This window comes from Coffea eugenioides, chromosome 6 (genome assembly GCF_003713205.1).
Source record: "Coffea eugenioides isolate CCC68of chromosome 6, Ceug_1.0, whole genome shotgun sequence".
NCBI classification, from domain to species: Eukaryota; Viridiplantae; Streptophyta; class Magnoliopsida; order Gentianales; family Rubiaceae; genus Coffea; species Coffea eugenioides.
The window spans coordinates 7,812,361-7,831,356 of NC_040040.1; the positions used below are offsets into that span (position 1 = coordinate 7,812,361).

General features: G+C 38.0%; 2 protein-coding genes across 4 annotated transcripts; one reads left to right on the top strand and one right to left on the bottom strand.

The window, feature by feature from the left end:
- Nucleotides 1–664: 664 nt before the first annotated feature.
- Nucleotides 665–5,223, top strand: LOC113773297 (actin-related protein 6). Of its 2 annotated transcripts, none has more exons than XM_027317911.1 (9): nucleotides 665–1,609; nucleotides 2,155–2,368; nucleotides 2,444–2,507; nucleotides 2,708–2,792; nucleotides 2,909–2,959; nucleotides 3,036–3,098; nucleotides 3,180–3,325; nucleotides 4,170–4,323; nucleotides 4,651–5,223. In XM_027317911.1, exons 1-7 carry the CDS (start codon nucleotides 918–920, stop codon nucleotides 3,307–3,309), a joined length of 1,299 nt encoding a protein of 432 aa, XP_027173712.1. In that variant the 5' UTR covers nucleotides 665–917; the 3' UTR covers nucleotides 3,310–3,325; nucleotides 4,170–4,323; nucleotides 4,651–5,223. The 2 variants fall into 2 exon arrangements, with proteins under 2 accessions (XP_027173712.1, XP_027173713.1); XM_027317912.1 differs by having other exon boundaries at nucleotides 4,656–5,223.
- Nucleotides 5,224–5,441: 218 nt separating this feature from the next.
- LOC113773296 (WD repeat-containing protein 11) lies at nucleotides 5,442–18,747 on the bottom strand. 2 transcript variants are annotated; one of them, XM_027317910.1, is made up of 20 exons: nucleotides 17,494–18,747; nucleotides 16,201–16,663; nucleotides 14,940–15,027; nucleotides 14,655–14,836; nucleotides 14,355–14,491; nucleotides 13,909–13,975; nucleotides 12,998–13,163; nucleotides 12,722–12,836; nucleotides 12,109–12,184; nucleotides 11,835–12,017; nucleotides 11,268–11,428; nucleotides 9,906–10,008; nucleotides 9,070–9,268; nucleotides 8,701–8,984; nucleotides 8,379–8,500; nucleotides 7,837–7,981; nucleotides 7,661–7,753; nucleotides 6,984–7,057; nucleotides 6,371–6,424; nucleotides 5,442–6,295 (listed from the first exon to the last, which is right to left on the bottom strand). In XM_027317910.1, exons 1-20 carry the CDS (start codon nucleotides 18,477–18,479, stop codon nucleotides 5,998–6,000), a joined length of 3,996 nt encoding a protein of 1,331 aa, XP_027173711.1. In that variant the 5' UTR covers nucleotides 18,480–18,747; the 3' UTR covers nucleotides 5,442–5,997. The 2 variants fall into 2 exon arrangements, with proteins under 2 accessions (XP_027173711.1, XP_027173710.1); XM_027317909.1 differs by having other exon boundaries at nucleotides 9,906–10,011.
- Nucleotides 18,748–18,996: the final 249 nt, after the last annotated feature.

An 18,996-nucleotide genomic window follows, 5' to 3' on the forward strand; every position in this document is an offset into this window, starting at 1 on the left:
CTTAAATAGTTCAGCAACTTAATGTACTTTTAGTACTTAATTTTTGGAATTTAGTTTTCAAATTTTAGATTTCAAATTTATCAAACGGGCCCTTAATCCAAATTAATCACTACAATCAACCTGTCCAAAAACTGAATCGACCAGTATTCATTAAACCATTATGGCTTAACTCAAGACTCATGAGGCATGAGTAAAACTTTTAACAACAGCTTAATTGGAAGAGAGTTTAATGGGAGGTTAGGAGAGAAGAAAAAAAAAAGAAACGACTAGTTGGGAAAGAAAATAAAAGAAGAGAAAAATTATGATTTTTTTCAAGTTGATTGGGAGTTTAGAAAAGAAAAGAAATGGTTTTGGATATATTAGGTATTATGATTTTATTATTTAATATTTTATGGGTAAATTTGACATTTTGATAATATTTACAAATTGTTTACATAAATTTATTTACTTATATCATAAACTCATTTTTCAATCACATTTTTATTTCACATATATCAGATAAAAAATTTGATACAGTAGTATAATTTTTATAAAAATTATCCTAAATAATTTTTCTATTCAAACAACATGAGTGGAACTCTCCCTCCATTTCTTCCCACTTTGGGAAGAAAGTTCTTTTAACCAATCTATCCCTCTATTTCCTTCCACTTTCCCTTCTGTTCTTTCCGCGTTAACAGTTAACGCTCCCAAACAAGGAAAAACTTCCTTCTTTTCTCTCCAAATCCCAGCATTCCCTCGTCTACGCGTTGGCATAGAAATCAATCTTCAGTTTGGAATTTGTTCCTAAACTTGACAATTGCTTGGAACCCTGAAACCAAATCCAAACAAAAGCATTCACAGCATATAGTGCTAACAAAGAACAGTCACCACACTCCGGCGGCAGCACCGGTCACCAATCTTACACGCACAAACAGGAAATGTCAAACGTGGTGGTGTTAGACAACGGCGGCGGCCTAATGAAAGCAGGCATAGGCGGCGAGAGGGACCCAACCGCTGTGGTACCCAACTGCACAGCTCGCCCTCTCTCCTCCAAAAAATGGCTAGTAGCTGACCAACTCCTCTCCCCGACCGAAGACCTTACTTCCGCCACCCTCCGCCGCCCTTTCGACCGCGGCCACTTGACAAATCCGGATCTCCAATCCACTCTCTGGGCCCATATTTTCGCTAACCTCCTGAAAATTTCACCTTCTCAGTGCTCCCTTCTCTTAACAGAACCCCTTTTCACCCTGCCATCAATTCAGCGTTCAGTTGACGAATTGGTCTTTGAAGAATTCAATTTCAAGGCCCTTTTTGTGGCTGATAGTCCCTCTTTAGTTCATTTGTACGAGGCTTCAAGAAGACCGTATGGGTTGGTCTCAAAAGCCCAGTGTAGCTTGGTTGTGGATAGTGGGTTCAGCTTTACTCATGCTGCCCCGGTGTTTCAGAACTTTACTTTGAATTATGGAGTGAAAAGATTGGATCTTGGTGGGAAAGCATTGACAAATTATTTGAAAGAGTTAGTTAGTTATAGGAGTGTTAATGTGATGGATGAAAGCTTTATTATAGATGATGTCAAAGAAAAGTTATGCTTTGTTTCTTTGGATGTTGACAGGGACTTGCAGATTGCAAGGTAAGATCCCTTCTTATCTTTTTTTGAAAAAAAAAAAAATTCTTTCCTGAAACCATATTGTTGATATATTGAATGGAGTGTATTGTTATCGTCTCATGTAAAATTTTCACGTTTTTCCTTTGTTAAAGTATAGCCAGTCATAGTTGGGGTTCCTGATTAAATTTCTGCTTGGTCAAGAAAGCTTGAATCTTGGATAACTAATGCCTTCAGATATCATATCAGTTAGATAATAGCAGAAAACTACTAACAAAAGAGCACCTAATGGAAAAGGTGATAAAATAATAATATCATGGGTGATTATAGGAACTGAATCCTGAGCATTAGCATCACTGGATTTTGACCATTTAGATGCTTAGAATCATGTAAACTGCATCAGCAATGAGTTATCTTGTTTTTTTCATTTGAGGCCTGGTTATTAGACAATATCTCATTTATGACTGGTGACTTCTGAATGATTGGTCCAGATGTTTTCTTTCTGTTTTAGGTACTGATTTTGGTAACTGAAGCTAGTGTTGCTTCCTCTGTCATCACAATTGACTTTACAGGAGACGTGGGAAGACTAACTTGTTCAGGTGTACATATGTGCTGCCTGACGGGATCACACATACGAGGGGTTATGTGAAAGACCCGGAAGAAGCAAAGAGGTACATGGGTTTGGATGATGGAGCTTCACTGGATTCTTTGGAAAAGGATGAAACAGACCGAGCAGACATCATTGGAAAACCTGAAGATAGAAGAACAATTGACTTGTCAAAAAATGTACTAGCTTCTTTTATTCTCAAAATAATTGTTTCTCCAGAACTCGTGAATCTAATCTTTATCCCCTTTTAACAGGAGTTTAGCATGACAAATGAGCGGTTTATTGTGCCGGAGATGTTATTCCGTCCAGCTGATTTGGGTCGGTGTATAAATGATATTTTTGATACACTTGCTAGTTTTTTATTGGATTAAAGTACATCATAAGTTGAGAGATACCATAATATTTTGTTTTAAAATCTTCAAACTATGAGGTTTTGATTTGGTTAGGGTAACATCTAAATAAGCCTGGGATTCTTTGACCTAATTTGTACTAGCTATTGATGCATTGGTGGTCCACAGGAATGAACCAAGCAGGACTAGCAGAATGTATTGTTCGAGCTGTCAATTCCTGTCATCCTTATCTTCATCCTATACTATATCAAAGGTGCTGCAGATGCATCCTTAGATTGTAAAGCCTAAAGGCTTCATACGATAAATGCTTAAATGGGTGCTTGTGATGTCTCGAAACTGACATTAGTGTTGCAACTCTGGTTTTGACAGCATTATATTAACTGGTGGAAGCACACTGTTCCCCCAATTTGCTGAAAGATTGTGAGTTTAAGCTTCCTGCATTAATTTTTTGTTTCTTGATCTTACTTTAAAATTCTGACTATATCTTTTCATGCAGAGAGAGGGAGCTTCGACCACTTGTCCCAGATGCATATGAAGTGAAAATATCCAGTCAAGAAGAGTAATAATCTCATCCCTTAGTGTCTACCTTGACTAACCATGCTACGTATTTTGTTAGCTTTAACACCAATTGCTGTAACAGCCCTATATTAGGTGTTTGGCGGGGGGGATCACTTTTGGCATCAAGTCCTGACTTTGAAACAATGTGTGTTACCAAGGCTGAATATGAGGAGTTGGGTTCTGCTCGGTGCCGTAAGAGATTCTTTCGGTAGTTTGGAGATTCCAATGGTATTGTTTTATTGAAATACTTGTTTTTTTTTTTCCCTCTTTGGTAGTCTGCTTGATTTGATATGTTCAAAATTTTTTATAGTTATAGATGTGGAACCAAACTAAGCATCCTTCGTTACTTTAATACAATGGAAATTTATCAACTGTGATAGATTTGGTTCAACTTACTTCAATCAGTCAAATGGTCAATGGTTGCTGTTGCTCCATTGTGACTCGCAGCTCCTGTTTATTGGGCACCACTGCCTGCCAGGATATATGGTTCGGTCTCCCTTTATTTCTATATGTTCACTCTGACTTGTTATCAGTCAGCATGTTGTGACTTGTTGGCCACTTATTTTATTAGCCTATAACAAGGCATGCCTCAGATTTGCTATAATTGAATTGACAAAACAGAAGGGATCAGGAACCTCGTGTTTGTGTTGTTCCCTGGTTGATGCAAGAGTTTGTGCGATTTTTTCCTTGGGCACCTGTTGTTAATTTACATTTGCTTAATGGATGGAAGTGGGCAATTTGAGACACAGGATATGTGGCCCTTTTTTTTTTTTTTTTTTTCTTTTTAAAGAACCAAAATAGGATTGGACTTCACGCTCTTCTGATCATGATCGCGATCTGGTGTGTTAAGTCGGCTCAGGGAATTCGGATAATGCTCCAGAAATACTTAAATATTCTGTTTTGGCACTTTATGTTGTTCTCAAATGCCTATTTTTGCTTGGAATAATTGCTTGGAAATTCTTCATAACGTCCCTTATATGAATTTTGGTCATGCCGTCTTATCCCTCTCCTGTTGGATTATTCAGAAACAGGAGCACAGGAGAAATGGCTAAATTTTGCTGTTTTTCTGCAGAGATCTAATTGAAAGCAGCACTGTGAGTTGTCATGCCTTTAGTTATCTCATCGTGGTCAATGTCAAAGCAACGGTTTGCTGAAAAGCATGGAGCAAAGCAAGAAGCGGATGTGCAGTTTTCTTGTTGCATCCAGCCATATTTTTATGCCAGATGGTAGGAGTTAAATTGTCATTACTGCAAGCGTTCTCCTGTCTTCGAAAGTAACTTGCTTGTGGGCCTATTGCTTCCTTTATTTGAATTTGTCTTACCTTTTCTTTCCGCTCTATTTTGAATTTGTCTTCATTTTTTGTTCTTGATTTCAATCAGTTGTGTCCAAATTATATATTTTTTTATAGTTGATTCTTTGATTCTGAAATAGATTGTGCAAAACAGAAATTTCTAAAGTTTCATTTTGACCAGAGTTTGCTTATTCAATTCTTCTAAAATAATGTTAAATGAGCTTCAAGATGGGTTCTTTTTGACATGGGGTTCTTGTGTCAGTTCAGGACAGTCAGTTGGCTTTGCATTAGCAAGCGAAGGGGAAGGGAGTTTAGGCATATGGAATGACAGGACCATTTCGCCTGGTTGAGCGCTGTTAGGCTTCAACCTGAAAGAATACATGGTTCTCTCTCTTGTAAAGCACCAGTTGCTGCTATTTTCTTCATTAGAAGCCTTTACGCTCGAGGAGAACCCGCCGTAGCGCATCAGACGGTGGTCTGAATTCTGGAAACGCCGCAGTCGCTCTTGCACTCTGGTGGTAGTCAGAGCAAATCATGAAGTCGTGCTTGTTCTCGTATATGAATATCTCCTATTGTTAGGCGGAAACTTCGGGTCCGAGCATTCTTCAAGGATTTTCTCTCAATCTTTTTTGGCGTTCTGCATTCAAGATTCATGCGCATATGACCTAAAAATCACTTTTTGAGTTTTCGAATGCGCCTGATTACATCTGATAAGATACACTCTGAATTAACACAATCTTGGAGCAGACACTTTTTTTTTTTTGGCCTTTAAGTAACTTGGAGCATACATCTGATTTTATCGAGTTAACAAAAATTGAGGATTTGACATCTACTACTAATCCAAGGACATCAAGTGTCAAACGCTCGGACAGATGTATTCACCATTCGATAAATGTCTCCACTGTTCACCATTCCGGCTGCCATGGTACCACGTGGAGCAAAGGCAACAGGTAAAAGATTATATATATATATAGACACAAACATGTACATATATGCGTATGTATGTATATGACAATGATGTTTTACAACAATAATTGGCAGTGATTTGCGGACTGGCAAAAATCAAAATAATGATCATGTAAAACTAAGATGCAGCAGTATAGGACCTTTCATTCAGGGGTTACCATACTGCCGATCACAGTAAAATTTTGATACAATTGTATGCGCGGTTCAAACTCGGTGGTATGACTTGATAGATTTAAAAGTATTCACAAAGTGTCGGTAAAAAATTACATCCTCTCTGACAACCTAACCGGAATAATTACATCTTTGGCATACAGGCGCTTGCTTTTATGGTACAGATGAATGCTCTTGGCTGCAGGGCTAGAACAATAATGCCCTCTTAACCAAACCAATGATTTTTGTTGGTGAAACCAATGAATCTGCTTAAGAACGACTCCCATAATTCAGGTGAAATTTTCAGTAAAGCGCACACAATATCTTTGATCTGTTGGCTGAGATTTTGCAGTCTCCGGCTTCAGTGGAGCCAGCACAATGGCACTATGATTTGAACCACCTTATCATGCAAAAGAACTTGCTTAACCGGGGATATAATCTTTCTGGTCAGTCATCCAAGAGATGAAGAAAAACCGATGCCAGATTAGTTCATTCAATCAGAAAAGGGCTGTGAATCCATGCACATATGTACTAGTTTTCTTTGATACTGTCCATAATATTCACCAACTGCAAGAACATCTTCATTCTCGGGATTCAATCCTGGCAGGTAAGGCAATTTATCCTTCATCAAAGAACTGGATTCTTCATCTGAACCCAAGCTGGATATGAAATCAGCATGAATTTCGCGGCATGCAAGAATGAACATGGCAGCTGTGTCTGGTTGTTGTGCCTCGCGAAGTGCTGCAAGTGCATCTTGCAATGAACCAGCTGAAACGTACAAAATCAGAGCCCTGCACAAGTCAAGATAAATATTACTACATACATAGAGAATTTTTTGAAACGGAAGAGACACAAAAGGGTGTTACCTCCAAATTTTATGTTCAGCACGAAGAACATGTTCAGCCCACCTCTGCAGAACCCTGGATGATTAAAGTATAGATGATGAACATCTTGTCATTTTGGCAGCCAACAGAAAACAGCCAAACAAAATCCCATCATTATCAATTACCTTTTTTAGCTTAGTCTTGAAACAAACAGCTTATTGATCAATAAACATTTGATGCATTGCAATAAAAATAGCACATACACCATCTTCAGGTAATTATGAAGAGAGACAGAAATACCAAATAAGATTTGGTCTTTGGCAAATATGTGAGATTGGTGACTAGAAAACAAATGAGGCACTATAGAGTTTTATCCAGGTCAGAAATGTAATCAAAACATCCACTATTGTAGCAAATCTTCGAACATTATTAGAGGAAATTACATACAAGAAATAACAAATTTAGTTCAACTTTTTCACTCTATGAATGGATCTGGGCAGAAAATTTGATGTCTGGATTTGAACTACTGTGCACTCTCAAGCTTGTATACAAAGTATAATGCCATTCATAAGCAAAACCTTCTAAAAACTCCTTATTGTAAAGCATATGAGCTCAATAAGATTTTCACAAAATTTTGGGTTGAAATATAGTCAACCTTGCATAATCAGACCCTTTCAAATGTGTTGCAGCTAGTGTTGCAGCATCAGTCCAGCACCCAGCATCTTGTAGCTGCAAAAGAGAAGTGAAGATGCATCCTTGTCAACCATTAGTCACCCATTGGACTGAAATAACTGTGTCTCCATAGAGAAGCAGCAGCAATGAATCAACTCATCACATTCATCTGCTTGACTTAACGAGATAAATAGATTAATATCGCAAACTCCATGAACAAGCTCATGCCAATCAAATGTCATCCGAAACATCCTCCTTTTCAGCCACCCTATGATAATTTTATCATTCTCTACATAATTTCACATTCCATTTCCTACTTGGCAATAGTTGCACCTGATTGGCCAATGCTGAGCTTCTTGGGTATATATTGGTGTTTATATTTGTTTTGGTTCTATAGATCATAGTATCTACAATCACATGTACTCATATCTGTAAGTCCTACTTTTCTAAGCCACGGAATATGTATTAATTTAACCTTTACTTTTGTTTTTCAGCATTAGCAAACTAAATCCCACTCTCCTGCATACTGAGAAAACTTAACCCAACTAAAAACAGAATAATTGTACCCTGTAATGGAACAGTAGATGGTTTAACCCATGACTTCATTAGTAAAGGAAAATTTGACCATAGATGCCACAGCCACACAAGGCAGAACACTACCTGGGAACAAGCTTCCTGATACCTTCCAACAGCACAAAGCAAATGCATTCCGGACAATGACCTGTCTGTTCTGACCATATTTGCTGCAACAACCTTTAAGTGAATAGCAAAATCAGATGTCACAAAGAACTGCAAGTTTTATGCTCAAAACTAGAACAGCTCAATGTGACAAATACCTTTAAAGCCAGCTCAAGCAAAGATCTTGACACTGCAGATGAAAGAGCAATAGCACGCAGAGCATTTGGATAGAAGTAAGAACTCTCAGGAGAAGTGGAAAGCAACAAACTGACAGCAGCTTCTAGGTTGCCAATTGAGACGAGTCTGTGAATTACCAACATCAAATATATAGCTGCTAAGCAAAAAGAACAACTGATCATCTTGAATTTTCAACATATATGTTTGTAATGCTTACTTCTGATCTAAGGGGCACTATACGTGAAAAAAGAAGTTAACATATTGAAAAAAAAGTTATCAATCATATTTGTCGACCCATATTTCATACCATACATAAATATCTGATGTTTGATCCAATAATTGACAAGCAAAACACAAAAAATTTGGAATCACAACCAGATAGGATAATTTTAGAGTTAGGTACACACGAATTCACATTGCTTATCTTTAAGCCGTCAATGGATCATAATGTAATCCAGAAGAAAGTATCAAGCAGAAAAAAGAAATACTTCTGTAAAAGAAGAATATGAGGTAGAAAACTCACTCATGTACTCGGTTCTGAATGGCCTCTTCGCCATCCAATTTCTCATGCCAAGGGATACGCTCACTAGCACTATCCCACAATTCTTGTTGTTCAAAAGCCATCAACCTTAGTTGACCTTTTGTCTGCCAAGAAAATAGCCACCTAAGGGGTAATAAACTTCACATGGAACTGATGGGTACAGTAGTTACAGTAAGTACAGTATACACTATTCCAAAAGACTAACATGGATCCCATTGCTCAGAATAGTTGGAGTAGAACTTGCAGGAATCTAAATGGTCTAAGAAAAATTTGTGTTAACATCTATACACAATAAATAACTAACCTTTCCTGCATCTCCAGGTACTGATTTCCCTTTTGAGGATATCCTGCTGAGCATTGATTCCTCATCGAGCTCCACAGTCGAAGTCGAGGATGGTACTGGGACTCTTGTTGGAGACTTTTTTACCAATTTATTCATCAAGTGGTTAAGGGCATTGGGAAGTTGCAGCCAGAAAAGTGCTTCCATGAAATCGCCAAAGATTGCAGCAGCAAAAGCAAACCGCAGTGCAGAACCTTTGTTGACTACACTAGCATATAATCTTGCCCTCTCATCATCAAGTATGCAGCCTAAAGCAAAAAAAATTTAGAAATATGTACGACAAGGAAACAGCACCAAACACCCAAAAACCGATTGCCTTAAATTAGAAAAAACCTTCTTTGCGGTAAGGCTCCAACACCTTTAGGAGCATCTCTGGCACTACAGAGTCACCTACACGAGGTGAATCCATCATATAGCTACGGAGATCTGTAGTTGACGGAGTTTGAACATGGTAATCTGCATTTTCCATGGTTGAATAAAATGCATTAAACCATGAGGGTTTTACACCCAATTGCAAGATCATCCTCAATGCCTGCAAAAATGAACAAGAAACTGAAACAATTCCTCTACCAGTATTGACTGTTGCCAGCTGTACAAAATGTATAGAACCATGAAGGTTTTCACCCAACTATAGGATCACTCACAACCCAGGAGGAAGGGACAAACATGCAACCATGAAGATGGTTACCAAACATATGTCTGCGAATCTCTAAACTACATGTGCCTTTTACAGATAGGATAAGTGCCGAACTGATGATTACAACAACACTCAAACTACATTTCCTAAAAAGTAGGCATCAGATGTCGAAGATGCTCTTTGTATGCGGACTAGGATAATAGCATTCCCCAGAAAAGAAGAAAAAGAAATCTGAGTGTCTGAATACTTCACATTGCAATTGGGTATAACTGTTTACTAAATGCAAACCCTTCACATTTAAAAAATCACCCCTGAACCATGAAATTGCAAATTGACAAAAGTCTGCCTCAAGACAAATGCCACGAAAATTAGAAGAATGGCTATTTCCTGCACACTTCAAATACTACATATACTCCACATTTTTCATTTAATAAAGCTTAAACCAGGAGGAATCTATTGACTGATACGGTCTAGGAATAACTTACACCAAATTAGTATGTCATGAGAATAATTAAAGAAGACGTAAACTTACTAGGGCATGTGGTGTAGGTAACAATATGGGTGAACAAAGAGGGACAGGACGGAATCTTTCTTTAATACTTCGATTCTGGGATTCATAGCCCACTTTTCTGTCACTTCTGCATCAACAAGAGAAATATCATAAAATATAGTACTTGAGTTCATAAACTTGCAAAGGATTTGACTTCTAAATGATCATAGAAAAGCCAAACATGAAAGATACAAGATTACAATATCTTGGAACAAAATTGCTCTTGAACCTTGATTGTGCGCAAGTTCTACAAGAATGGTGCCAGAAGGTGGCATTCAAGACGTGGATTTCAGAAAATAAGCAATAACATAAAACCAAAAATGATTAAATTCCCTCCACAGCATGCTTAGGTCCTTATCTTCATGAAGAATGTCTTCTCAACATTCATCAAATTACTATATTGCAAAACAAATTATGCCTACATGACCCATTTAAATCTGTAAAACAAAATAGATGAGGATAAACCTAAAACAGACAAAATCAAGGATATCCAACAACTAAGACAGCAACTTAAAGCTTTAAGCTTTATTGTTCAAAAATGCTTATTAGCAAGATAAGTGGTTTAGATATCAAGAATAGTGTTCAAGATGTTTCAGATTAAAGAGCAGCATAACTTCATGTATATTTGGCTGGTAAGTGCTCAGACCAGTTTTAGACCAAGTTCAATTTGACATGATGAGTATTATACACACACTGGTCATAGTTTGATCTACATCCAGACCAAGACTTGGTTGTTAGAGGTTACAGCAGGAAGATGGATTGACTAGAACCCCTTTTTTTAACATCTCTCTCTCTCCCTGAATAGAATTTGACCAAAACTGAGTTCTTATTACAAAACCATTAAGCTAATTCCAATTACAGATACGTATAAGGCTGCATCTCACATCAAATATCTCATCAAGATGCTGCTTCAAAGTTCAAACCATAAGTTGGATAGAATTCAGTTCAAACCAGAAATTAGATTGAATTCTCTTATTAGGGTTTTTTTTGTGAAATCTCTTATTCCGTAATTTGACACAGAAGTAAAAAATTTAGTGGGTCAAAATATTGAGTCACAGGCAAAACAAAAAGTTCAAGAGTTTAAGAACAACTCAAAAATATTGGATACAAAGAATTCTAAGTCTAATTCAAATTCCTGTCCTGTCTAATGAGATAAGCTAAAGGTGCTCAGTAAACACATGATATTGAAACATAAATAACCTTTTCTTTTAATTTTTTTTCTAGCAGGGGAGGGAACCCAGGACCTCTATGTCCCAAGGTCTCAACTTTAGCTACTAGACTTAGGCCTCATTGGCTAAAACATGAAAAACCCAAAAAGAAACTTGAAGGAGTTACGGCACATACAATTTAACTTCCACAAGGCGGAAGCTGCTATCGGCTCCAGCAATGCACAATACTAGCGGATCATTCTTCTCAATCCGCACAGGCAACCAGTCCAGTTCCAAAACTAGTGTTCCAGGAAATTGAGGTTGTAGAAGGGAATTGGCTAATGGATCAGGTGAATCCTGAGACAAGAAACGCAAATTATTAAGTTTAGAATCATTGAAGAAATAAACTGAACATAAAAGAGACTAGTTTTTTTTTTTTCCTCTCGGAACAGCATTATAAAAGAGAGACTAGTTAAGTTGATTAAATATGGCAAAGTTGCAAATTTAAGGAAAATGTTTTACAAACATAGAGAAGCAATTTATTCTCCATGGTTGGAATAGGCTAAATGCCAACAAATTGCATAAATGCATTCATCATCTCTGCTAATGGTGAAAGTACAGGTTGCTCCATGAGTAACTAGAGATAGCGAACACATAAAACCTGATAAACTGAATATAGTTCATCATCAAATATGGCAGCTAAGCATTCACGTATAAATGCTTCAATTCACAAAACTTAACCATTCTAAACCATCTTGCTTACAAGGTCAAATACAGAAAATGTGTTGTCATAAAAGAGAACAGCAATACGTCCTCGGCTACGATCTCCAAGAACAACAGGTGAAAACTTAATCCTGCGAATTCCTTCCCTGTGAGTGTTAAATGACGATGACTGGCCAGTAGTCACATCCCACCAACGAATGTTTCCTGACCTGTCCCCCATGACCTGAGAAATAAATACATCACTTCTTCCAATAGTACTCAATATTTACCATAAATCAGCCAGATTTTTCTGGTAAACCAAAGTAGATACTCACAACATGAGGCAGGCGATATGCCATTGCTGTAATCAACCCATCAGATGTCACAAATGTAGAAGTAGGCCACTTTGGTCTGGAAAGAAGTCAAAGTCCAATAAGGTAAAGGATAAGGTACTAAAAACCACATAAATATTGATATTTCATTTGAAAAATGGACAGCATATACCAAATCATTGACAACAAAAGATAACAAGAAGGAAACACAGCAGTTTCTTGTTTCATGTATACACAGGCTATATACCTTGAAACCTAATCAGATACATGCAGTTCCCATCCAAATGCTTTAAGAAGCTAATGGTGACGCATTTCACTTTTATTTTACCATTGCTCTTACAATCGAATGCAGATTATATATTGAGATTCTAAATGTGTGTTCATTTGATCATGATCCTTGTGAAGCGAAAGGGAGACTAGACTCGCTTCTCTTGGAGTTAATCTGGAGGCTGTTTGCTTTTAGTTACAAGGATGTAATCATTAAAGAAAACTCAATTTAAACAATCTGTTCTTTTCATTATTAAAGTTACTTGCATTCCTGGTTATGTACTTATAAGTTTCACAGTTATCTTTCACGGAAGATATAAATCTTGTGGAAATGCAGGGAGGACCAAACCTAAAGTCTCGGATCCTTCGGCCATGAACCTCAAAAACACCAAGTGCACCGTTTACCAAAGCGAAAGCAAAACTTTCTGAAAATTCATCTTGAGCGCCATCTGCAGATGCTCCCTCTGCAACCAAAATGCAAATTCGTCATGGATGATGAAGGAAGCTAAGAGGATAACCAGTGAAACACTTCTCGCATACTATGTGAACTAAGAAGACAACCCAAGAATCCAAATATAAATAACTACAGCATACATCCAACAACATCAGAACTTTAGAAGCTCACTGGATTCTGCAGAAGATGCCATAGGGGAAGATGTCCCAGCTGGCAGGATAGCTGCCTGGTCTTTGGATGATACTGACGAGGACTTTGATGGTCCATTCTGAGTTGGCCTCGGAACTGTTGGAAGTGTCCATTCCACTACAGTAAATGGAAGAGCTAATGACCTCAGCTGCATTATGGGATGAAATGAATGTGATCAAGTCCAAAGCAAAATGGTGAACTATTAATCAAGCAAGGTTGAAATGTCAGCGCTTGTATCAGAAACACAACTAGGCCATTATGGAGTTCTGAGCATCCTATAGAGGTAATCATTTCTTCATTGAAGATAAGGATGCTTCTTGCAGCAAAACCTTCTGAAGTCATGTAAGCCATTCCCTACACCTCACTTGTAAGCAGAATGTATTTTCTCTTCATTCAGTCGGTTACATTAGTAATGTCCACAGCAGTATCATACGAAAAGGTTATGCTAATCTAGTCCCATTGGAAAATTCGGAAGCAGTTCTCTTCATTCAAGAATAAAACTGGTTTGAAAGGAAAACCCAGAAAAACAGAGTATAGTATAGAATATTTAACTTTCAAACCTGATAAATAAAGGTGGACTCTTAAAGAGTAAAATGAACAATGGAATAGACATAACACCAAATAAACACTCCTACCATCCAGATTCTATTTTCTTCCACAAAAATTGAACTCGACAAAGACATGTATCTGATATGTTTTGACATGCATAACTATCTTATTCATTAAATTAAAAAAAAAAAAAGAAATTCAAACATTCCAGATAGCAAATTTTACTCCTTTTACTATGACATTTTGAAATATCTTCAGGACATAAGCCAACACAATAGGAGTGTAGTAAAACTGTTAGAGAGAAATGATAAACATCCACAGGGAAAAGGAACAGGCCAATTTACCATAATTGGAGTCTTAGTCATTGCCCAAACCTCCACAGGTGCATCACGAAACAATATTAATAGATACCTAAAAGGAAAGAAGAAATTTGACTTACTACTAAAAGATCCCATATGCTATTGGTACACAAAAACATGCTCCAATTCAAACAGCAAAAGTAGTAGCTGCACAAGTTTACTTTGGCAACACGTGTTTCATATCATTCTGCAACCAAATGAAATACCATATCACATGTTCTAATGCCAGCAACTTAAAGGAAAGTAACTTACAGGTTGTAAGGAATTTAAGAAAAAATAATACATTGAATAGATGTTGAAAAAATCCTCTAGAACTCAGTTGAATGATTGAGTCAAAACAAATTAATGCCAAGAGAATTTTTCAATGTCTAATGAAAATGCTGAAAACTGCTTTCCAATGAAAATGCAGGGAATCCAAGTCTGAAGAAAACCTTCCAGAAGAAGATGCCCTTAGAGCTCTTATAGGTGCACGCTCTGGCTTTTGCATCACTCGGAATGTTCGATTAAGGCCACTTCTAACACAAGTCACAACAAGCTTGTTAATAAAGCCTCCAGTTTTTTCTGTCCCCTGAGTCCAGAAATCATCATATACAACCAGTAAAGGAAAATTATGAGAACTGATTGCCGTAAACCAATTAGAATGAAAGAACATATGAAATCTGAACTACCAAATAACGAATACAATATCTTCCAAAGCCATTAAAACAAGCCTCCATCATGATACTTCATACCTGGATATAAGAGAAGGATACCAGCCTAGAATTTCCAAGCCATCGCAATCCCCTAACCACACTGTTATGAACAGAAAAACTAGCAGCTACAGCATTTGCGGAGACATCAATGACCTCAATAGAACCACTTTGGGTTCCCAAAGCAACAAGTGGAACAGCCACAGCAGGAAGGTTTCCACCACCTTCATAAATTGTATCAGTTCAGTTATTCCAGGAGAAAAGTGACAACTGGAAAAAACTGACTGTAAAAACTTACTGACATAATAAACTAAAGAAATTACTTACGTGCCAAAGTGGCTGTTAAGGAAGGGGATGGCACAGCAAGCATGGTAACAGTTGAAGAAAGGAGATGAAGCTGTCCAACTAGGTTAATCTGCATTAATGTTTGACTTTATAAGTTATAGGGATCATCAAAAGAATTTTACAAGAAGTAACACAACACTTTCTTCGTTAGGCATGAATCTAACATCACGCTATTGCATAACCTTTTAGATGCCAACAATGTATATCTACAAACAGACAAGAAAATGCTCAAAAGAGGCAATTAATTCGCAACCACAATATTTGCTAGTAAAAACCAGCAATTTACTCCTATAGGACCTGTACAAGTTCCTAGGAAGCAAAAACTGACAACTCAGAGAAAAACTAAAACTTAGCTGCAGATGCGTTCAATTGGAAAATCATCCCTAACCATCCAGAGTACACGGACAGAAAAAACATGGAACACACAAGAAAAAGGGGAAGAGGGTGGGAGTGGGCACAGTGTAGGAGGAAAGAAGACATCAAACCTAAGCCTATCTCCACAACTAAGTTTAAGTAATATCTATCAGGTTCAAGTAAAATCCCCATATGACAGAAAACCTTGAGAAACTAAAGGTGAAAACACAACTACTCGAAAACAATTAAAGAAAAGCTACCCAGGCCTATTATGTCTCTCAGAACTATAGTCCACCACTATACTTTATTACATATTAGCACTCCATATCTTTACAACAATCCCACAATTCTTGAAGCAGATTTCATTTTTAGCGTATCTCATTATATAGAAAAATTCAAAACAACAAACATAAGTTCAACATCAGATGCAACATAACTTGTCACTTATCACCATTAGCTATAAAACTTTTTATTTGCTCCTTTTCATTTTGCCTTGAATGAGCAACAAACTTGTCTTCATTCAGTACTATGTCCAAAGTTGTCACCTTCAACCTAGTACTTAAATTGAAAAATGGCAGCAGATAGTGATGAATGAGGGTGTCAACCCAAATTTAAGCTAGAGAACAAGAACCACAGGAATTTGAACCTAAATCATAAATTCAAAAGTGTACAAGCAGGAACAGAGAAAGTAGAAAGTCATACAGCATTTCAAATCTATTGGTTATAGACTGGACAAGGAATAAATAGAGTACCAATCAGGGATTCCAACTATTATTTTTGTGAAACAGCCATGCTGCTAGTGCCCAAGTGTGGTATGATTTCTAACAGAAAAGTGCAACCAAGCATGCAGTACATAATAGAGAATAAAGAAGTGCACTTGCACACAAACCTTTAATAACACTTCTTCTTGGCTGATAGTTGGATTAGATGGACTAATCCTATGGCTATTGACATCATTTGATGGGCCAACCACATTCAATGGATCATCATCAGCAGAAGGCGCTGCTGTCCCACCATTTGCCTCAAGAAGATCTTTGTCTTTGACAGGGCCTGAATTAGTTGATCCATCACCAAATCCTTCAGCAGTTAGGAGCCATTTCCATATTTTGCCATCATCAGATATGGATATCATATTTGTCTTTGAGATAACGAGAGATTCATCACAAAAATCAAAGGGATTATTAAAATCCACAGCAAATGAGCTGTGTACATCAGAGCAAAGCTTGCTGATATTTTGGAGGGTGGAATCTGTTTGGGAGACCACAACTGCAAGAATTGAGGGAGAAGGAACCGGTGTCCCGACTGAGGGCATCAATTCTTCCATCATACACATGATGTGCACCTGCTCTCCTCTGTGATATTATAGTATTAAAGTAAGTACATTCCCTAAAGTCCAGCAAACTCAATTATACATGTGCAGCTCATCAAATACATGACAAAGATAGCGACACTATTTGAAATTCAAAGGTTTCAGTTGCCGCAAACAAGGAAAATAAATAGAACACATACAACAAAGAACAAAATACTAAATTAGAGCAAACCCTATCGAGAAGCTAATTTAACTGGCCAATGTTCATAGCTGACAGAGAAATCAATTTCATAGCAGTTTCCCTTTATTCCTAATCTTCCCCGCAGCTTACCTCTAACTTGAACTAAGGCATTCAATGCGTGGCCTGAAGTCTATGTTAAGAAAAAAATATCAAAGCAGAATTAAGCCCAAATACCACCCAGGCATTACCGGCAAAATGCCATTCACCAAAGCAAAGTGTATTTTTTTAACACATTGAGATGATGAAATAGTATGAAGGACTACAAGATCTTTCAATTTTTCTACTTCTAAACACATATTGACACAGAAAATATTAGCTATTCTACTACTGCAGCTTAATGACTAAAAAAGTACGTCACAAGAAATTGTCCGTATAGATTCTATGCAATTATCTGGAATTCTTAATTTTTTTTCATTTCTCGAAGGCACCTTATTGGTCTATCATTCTTGCTCGTGCAGAATAGCTGACCATTTCATCTAAGCCGGCAAATATTCTTAGAACTAGTATGGAAACAACACATCCACTCTCAATTGTTGATGCATTTTAAAGTTGTACTACTAAAATGAAAACCATTTCCTCATCAAAAACAATTGATCGACATCCAAATCATTTACGTTCAGTCCACTACTTACCCTTTCCTCCTCCATGTACTCACTTTACCATCAACATGAGCACAATAAAACACTTCCATGTTTGAGTCTGCCAAGACATCTAAAAACTTCCCACATCCCCTGGGCAATGCAGCCATAGATAATTCTGTCTCATACTGCAAATCAAAAACCACCAACTCCCTCGGAAACACCACATACAGTATATGCTTCCAATGCCATGAAAATGCGAATCTCACCATATAGGTAGGGAAAACGGCCAACGCGGGAGCCCCATTCCCCCCTGCACCGCTACTGGAATCCCTTTCTAGCCTCTGCAATTCAGAGGTCTCCGTACGAATCTGAAGCTCCTTTACAACTACATCGTTTTCGGTGTCCCCTAAAACTGTTCCAGACAGAAGAAATCCCTTTAGACCCAATGCACAGAAATGTCGACGGTCGAAAGGGTCTCCGCGGATACACGAGAAGAACTCTGGGGAGGCGTCATATTTGAAGAAGCAACGACCGGAAATGGTACTGTAGAGAGAGAGCAGAGAGGGTCCGGATAGAGCCGCCAGGATCCAGGAATCAATTCGGGTCTGGATCCAGCAAAGGTCCTGGATACCGAGCTTGGAAGTAGCAGCATCGGTTTCGAAGTTAAGGATGGTGGATTTAGAGCGGAAATCGAGGAGGGAGATGCGGCCCTGGCGATCACCGACGGCGAGAAGGAGGTGGTTGAGAGAATCTGGGGAGAGGAGCTGGTGGGGCAGAGGCTGCGGGGACCAGCGGACGGAGGTGACGAAAGGGGAGAGGGAAGGAGTAGCAGAGGTAGCAGCAGTAGATGGAGGAGGGAGAGGAATTGTGGCGACTAACTGCATAGAATGGGTATCCACAATGGATACAGAGCTGCCGGCGGCGTAAGCAAGGAGACCGGCGGGAGATAGGTCGGCGGCACCGCCATTGTTGCGAGAAGGTGGACCGGGAAGCATGCTATCCCAAGATTCATTTAAGGGTCGCGGAATTGATGCCATGATCCTCGTTGAATCAGAGAGAGAAGTATTAGATGATGTGATACTAAATTTTGAATGGAATGAATTGGAAGGATGGGGAGTTGTGTTGAGAGATCTTGAGGTTCATTGATGATGGGTTTGTTAGTTTTTTCAGCTACTACTGAAATATGGGGACTGGCGACTGGTGACTAGGGGATGGAGGAGGAGTTCTGAGGTGGCTGAGAATTTTCGCCGGAGCAAATCTGCATGTTCAAAAGCGTTGAATTGAGTAGAGCTGCAGGAGGACAGTGTGCGGATGAATAGGTGACCTGTCATGAGGTGTATTGCCAGTAGTTTTTTTTTTATATAAATGAAATTCACAAGAACTGAAATATGGTTAAGAATAAGTAGTATTGGCTTGTTTGGATTGCCTTTTTCTTAACTTTTTGTAAAAAAAAATTATTGTAACGATTTAATATATTTGAGATAAAAGATAATTAAAATATATGTCCACGAAAAAACGTAATAATTTTCTTTAGAAAATTACAATCACATGTAG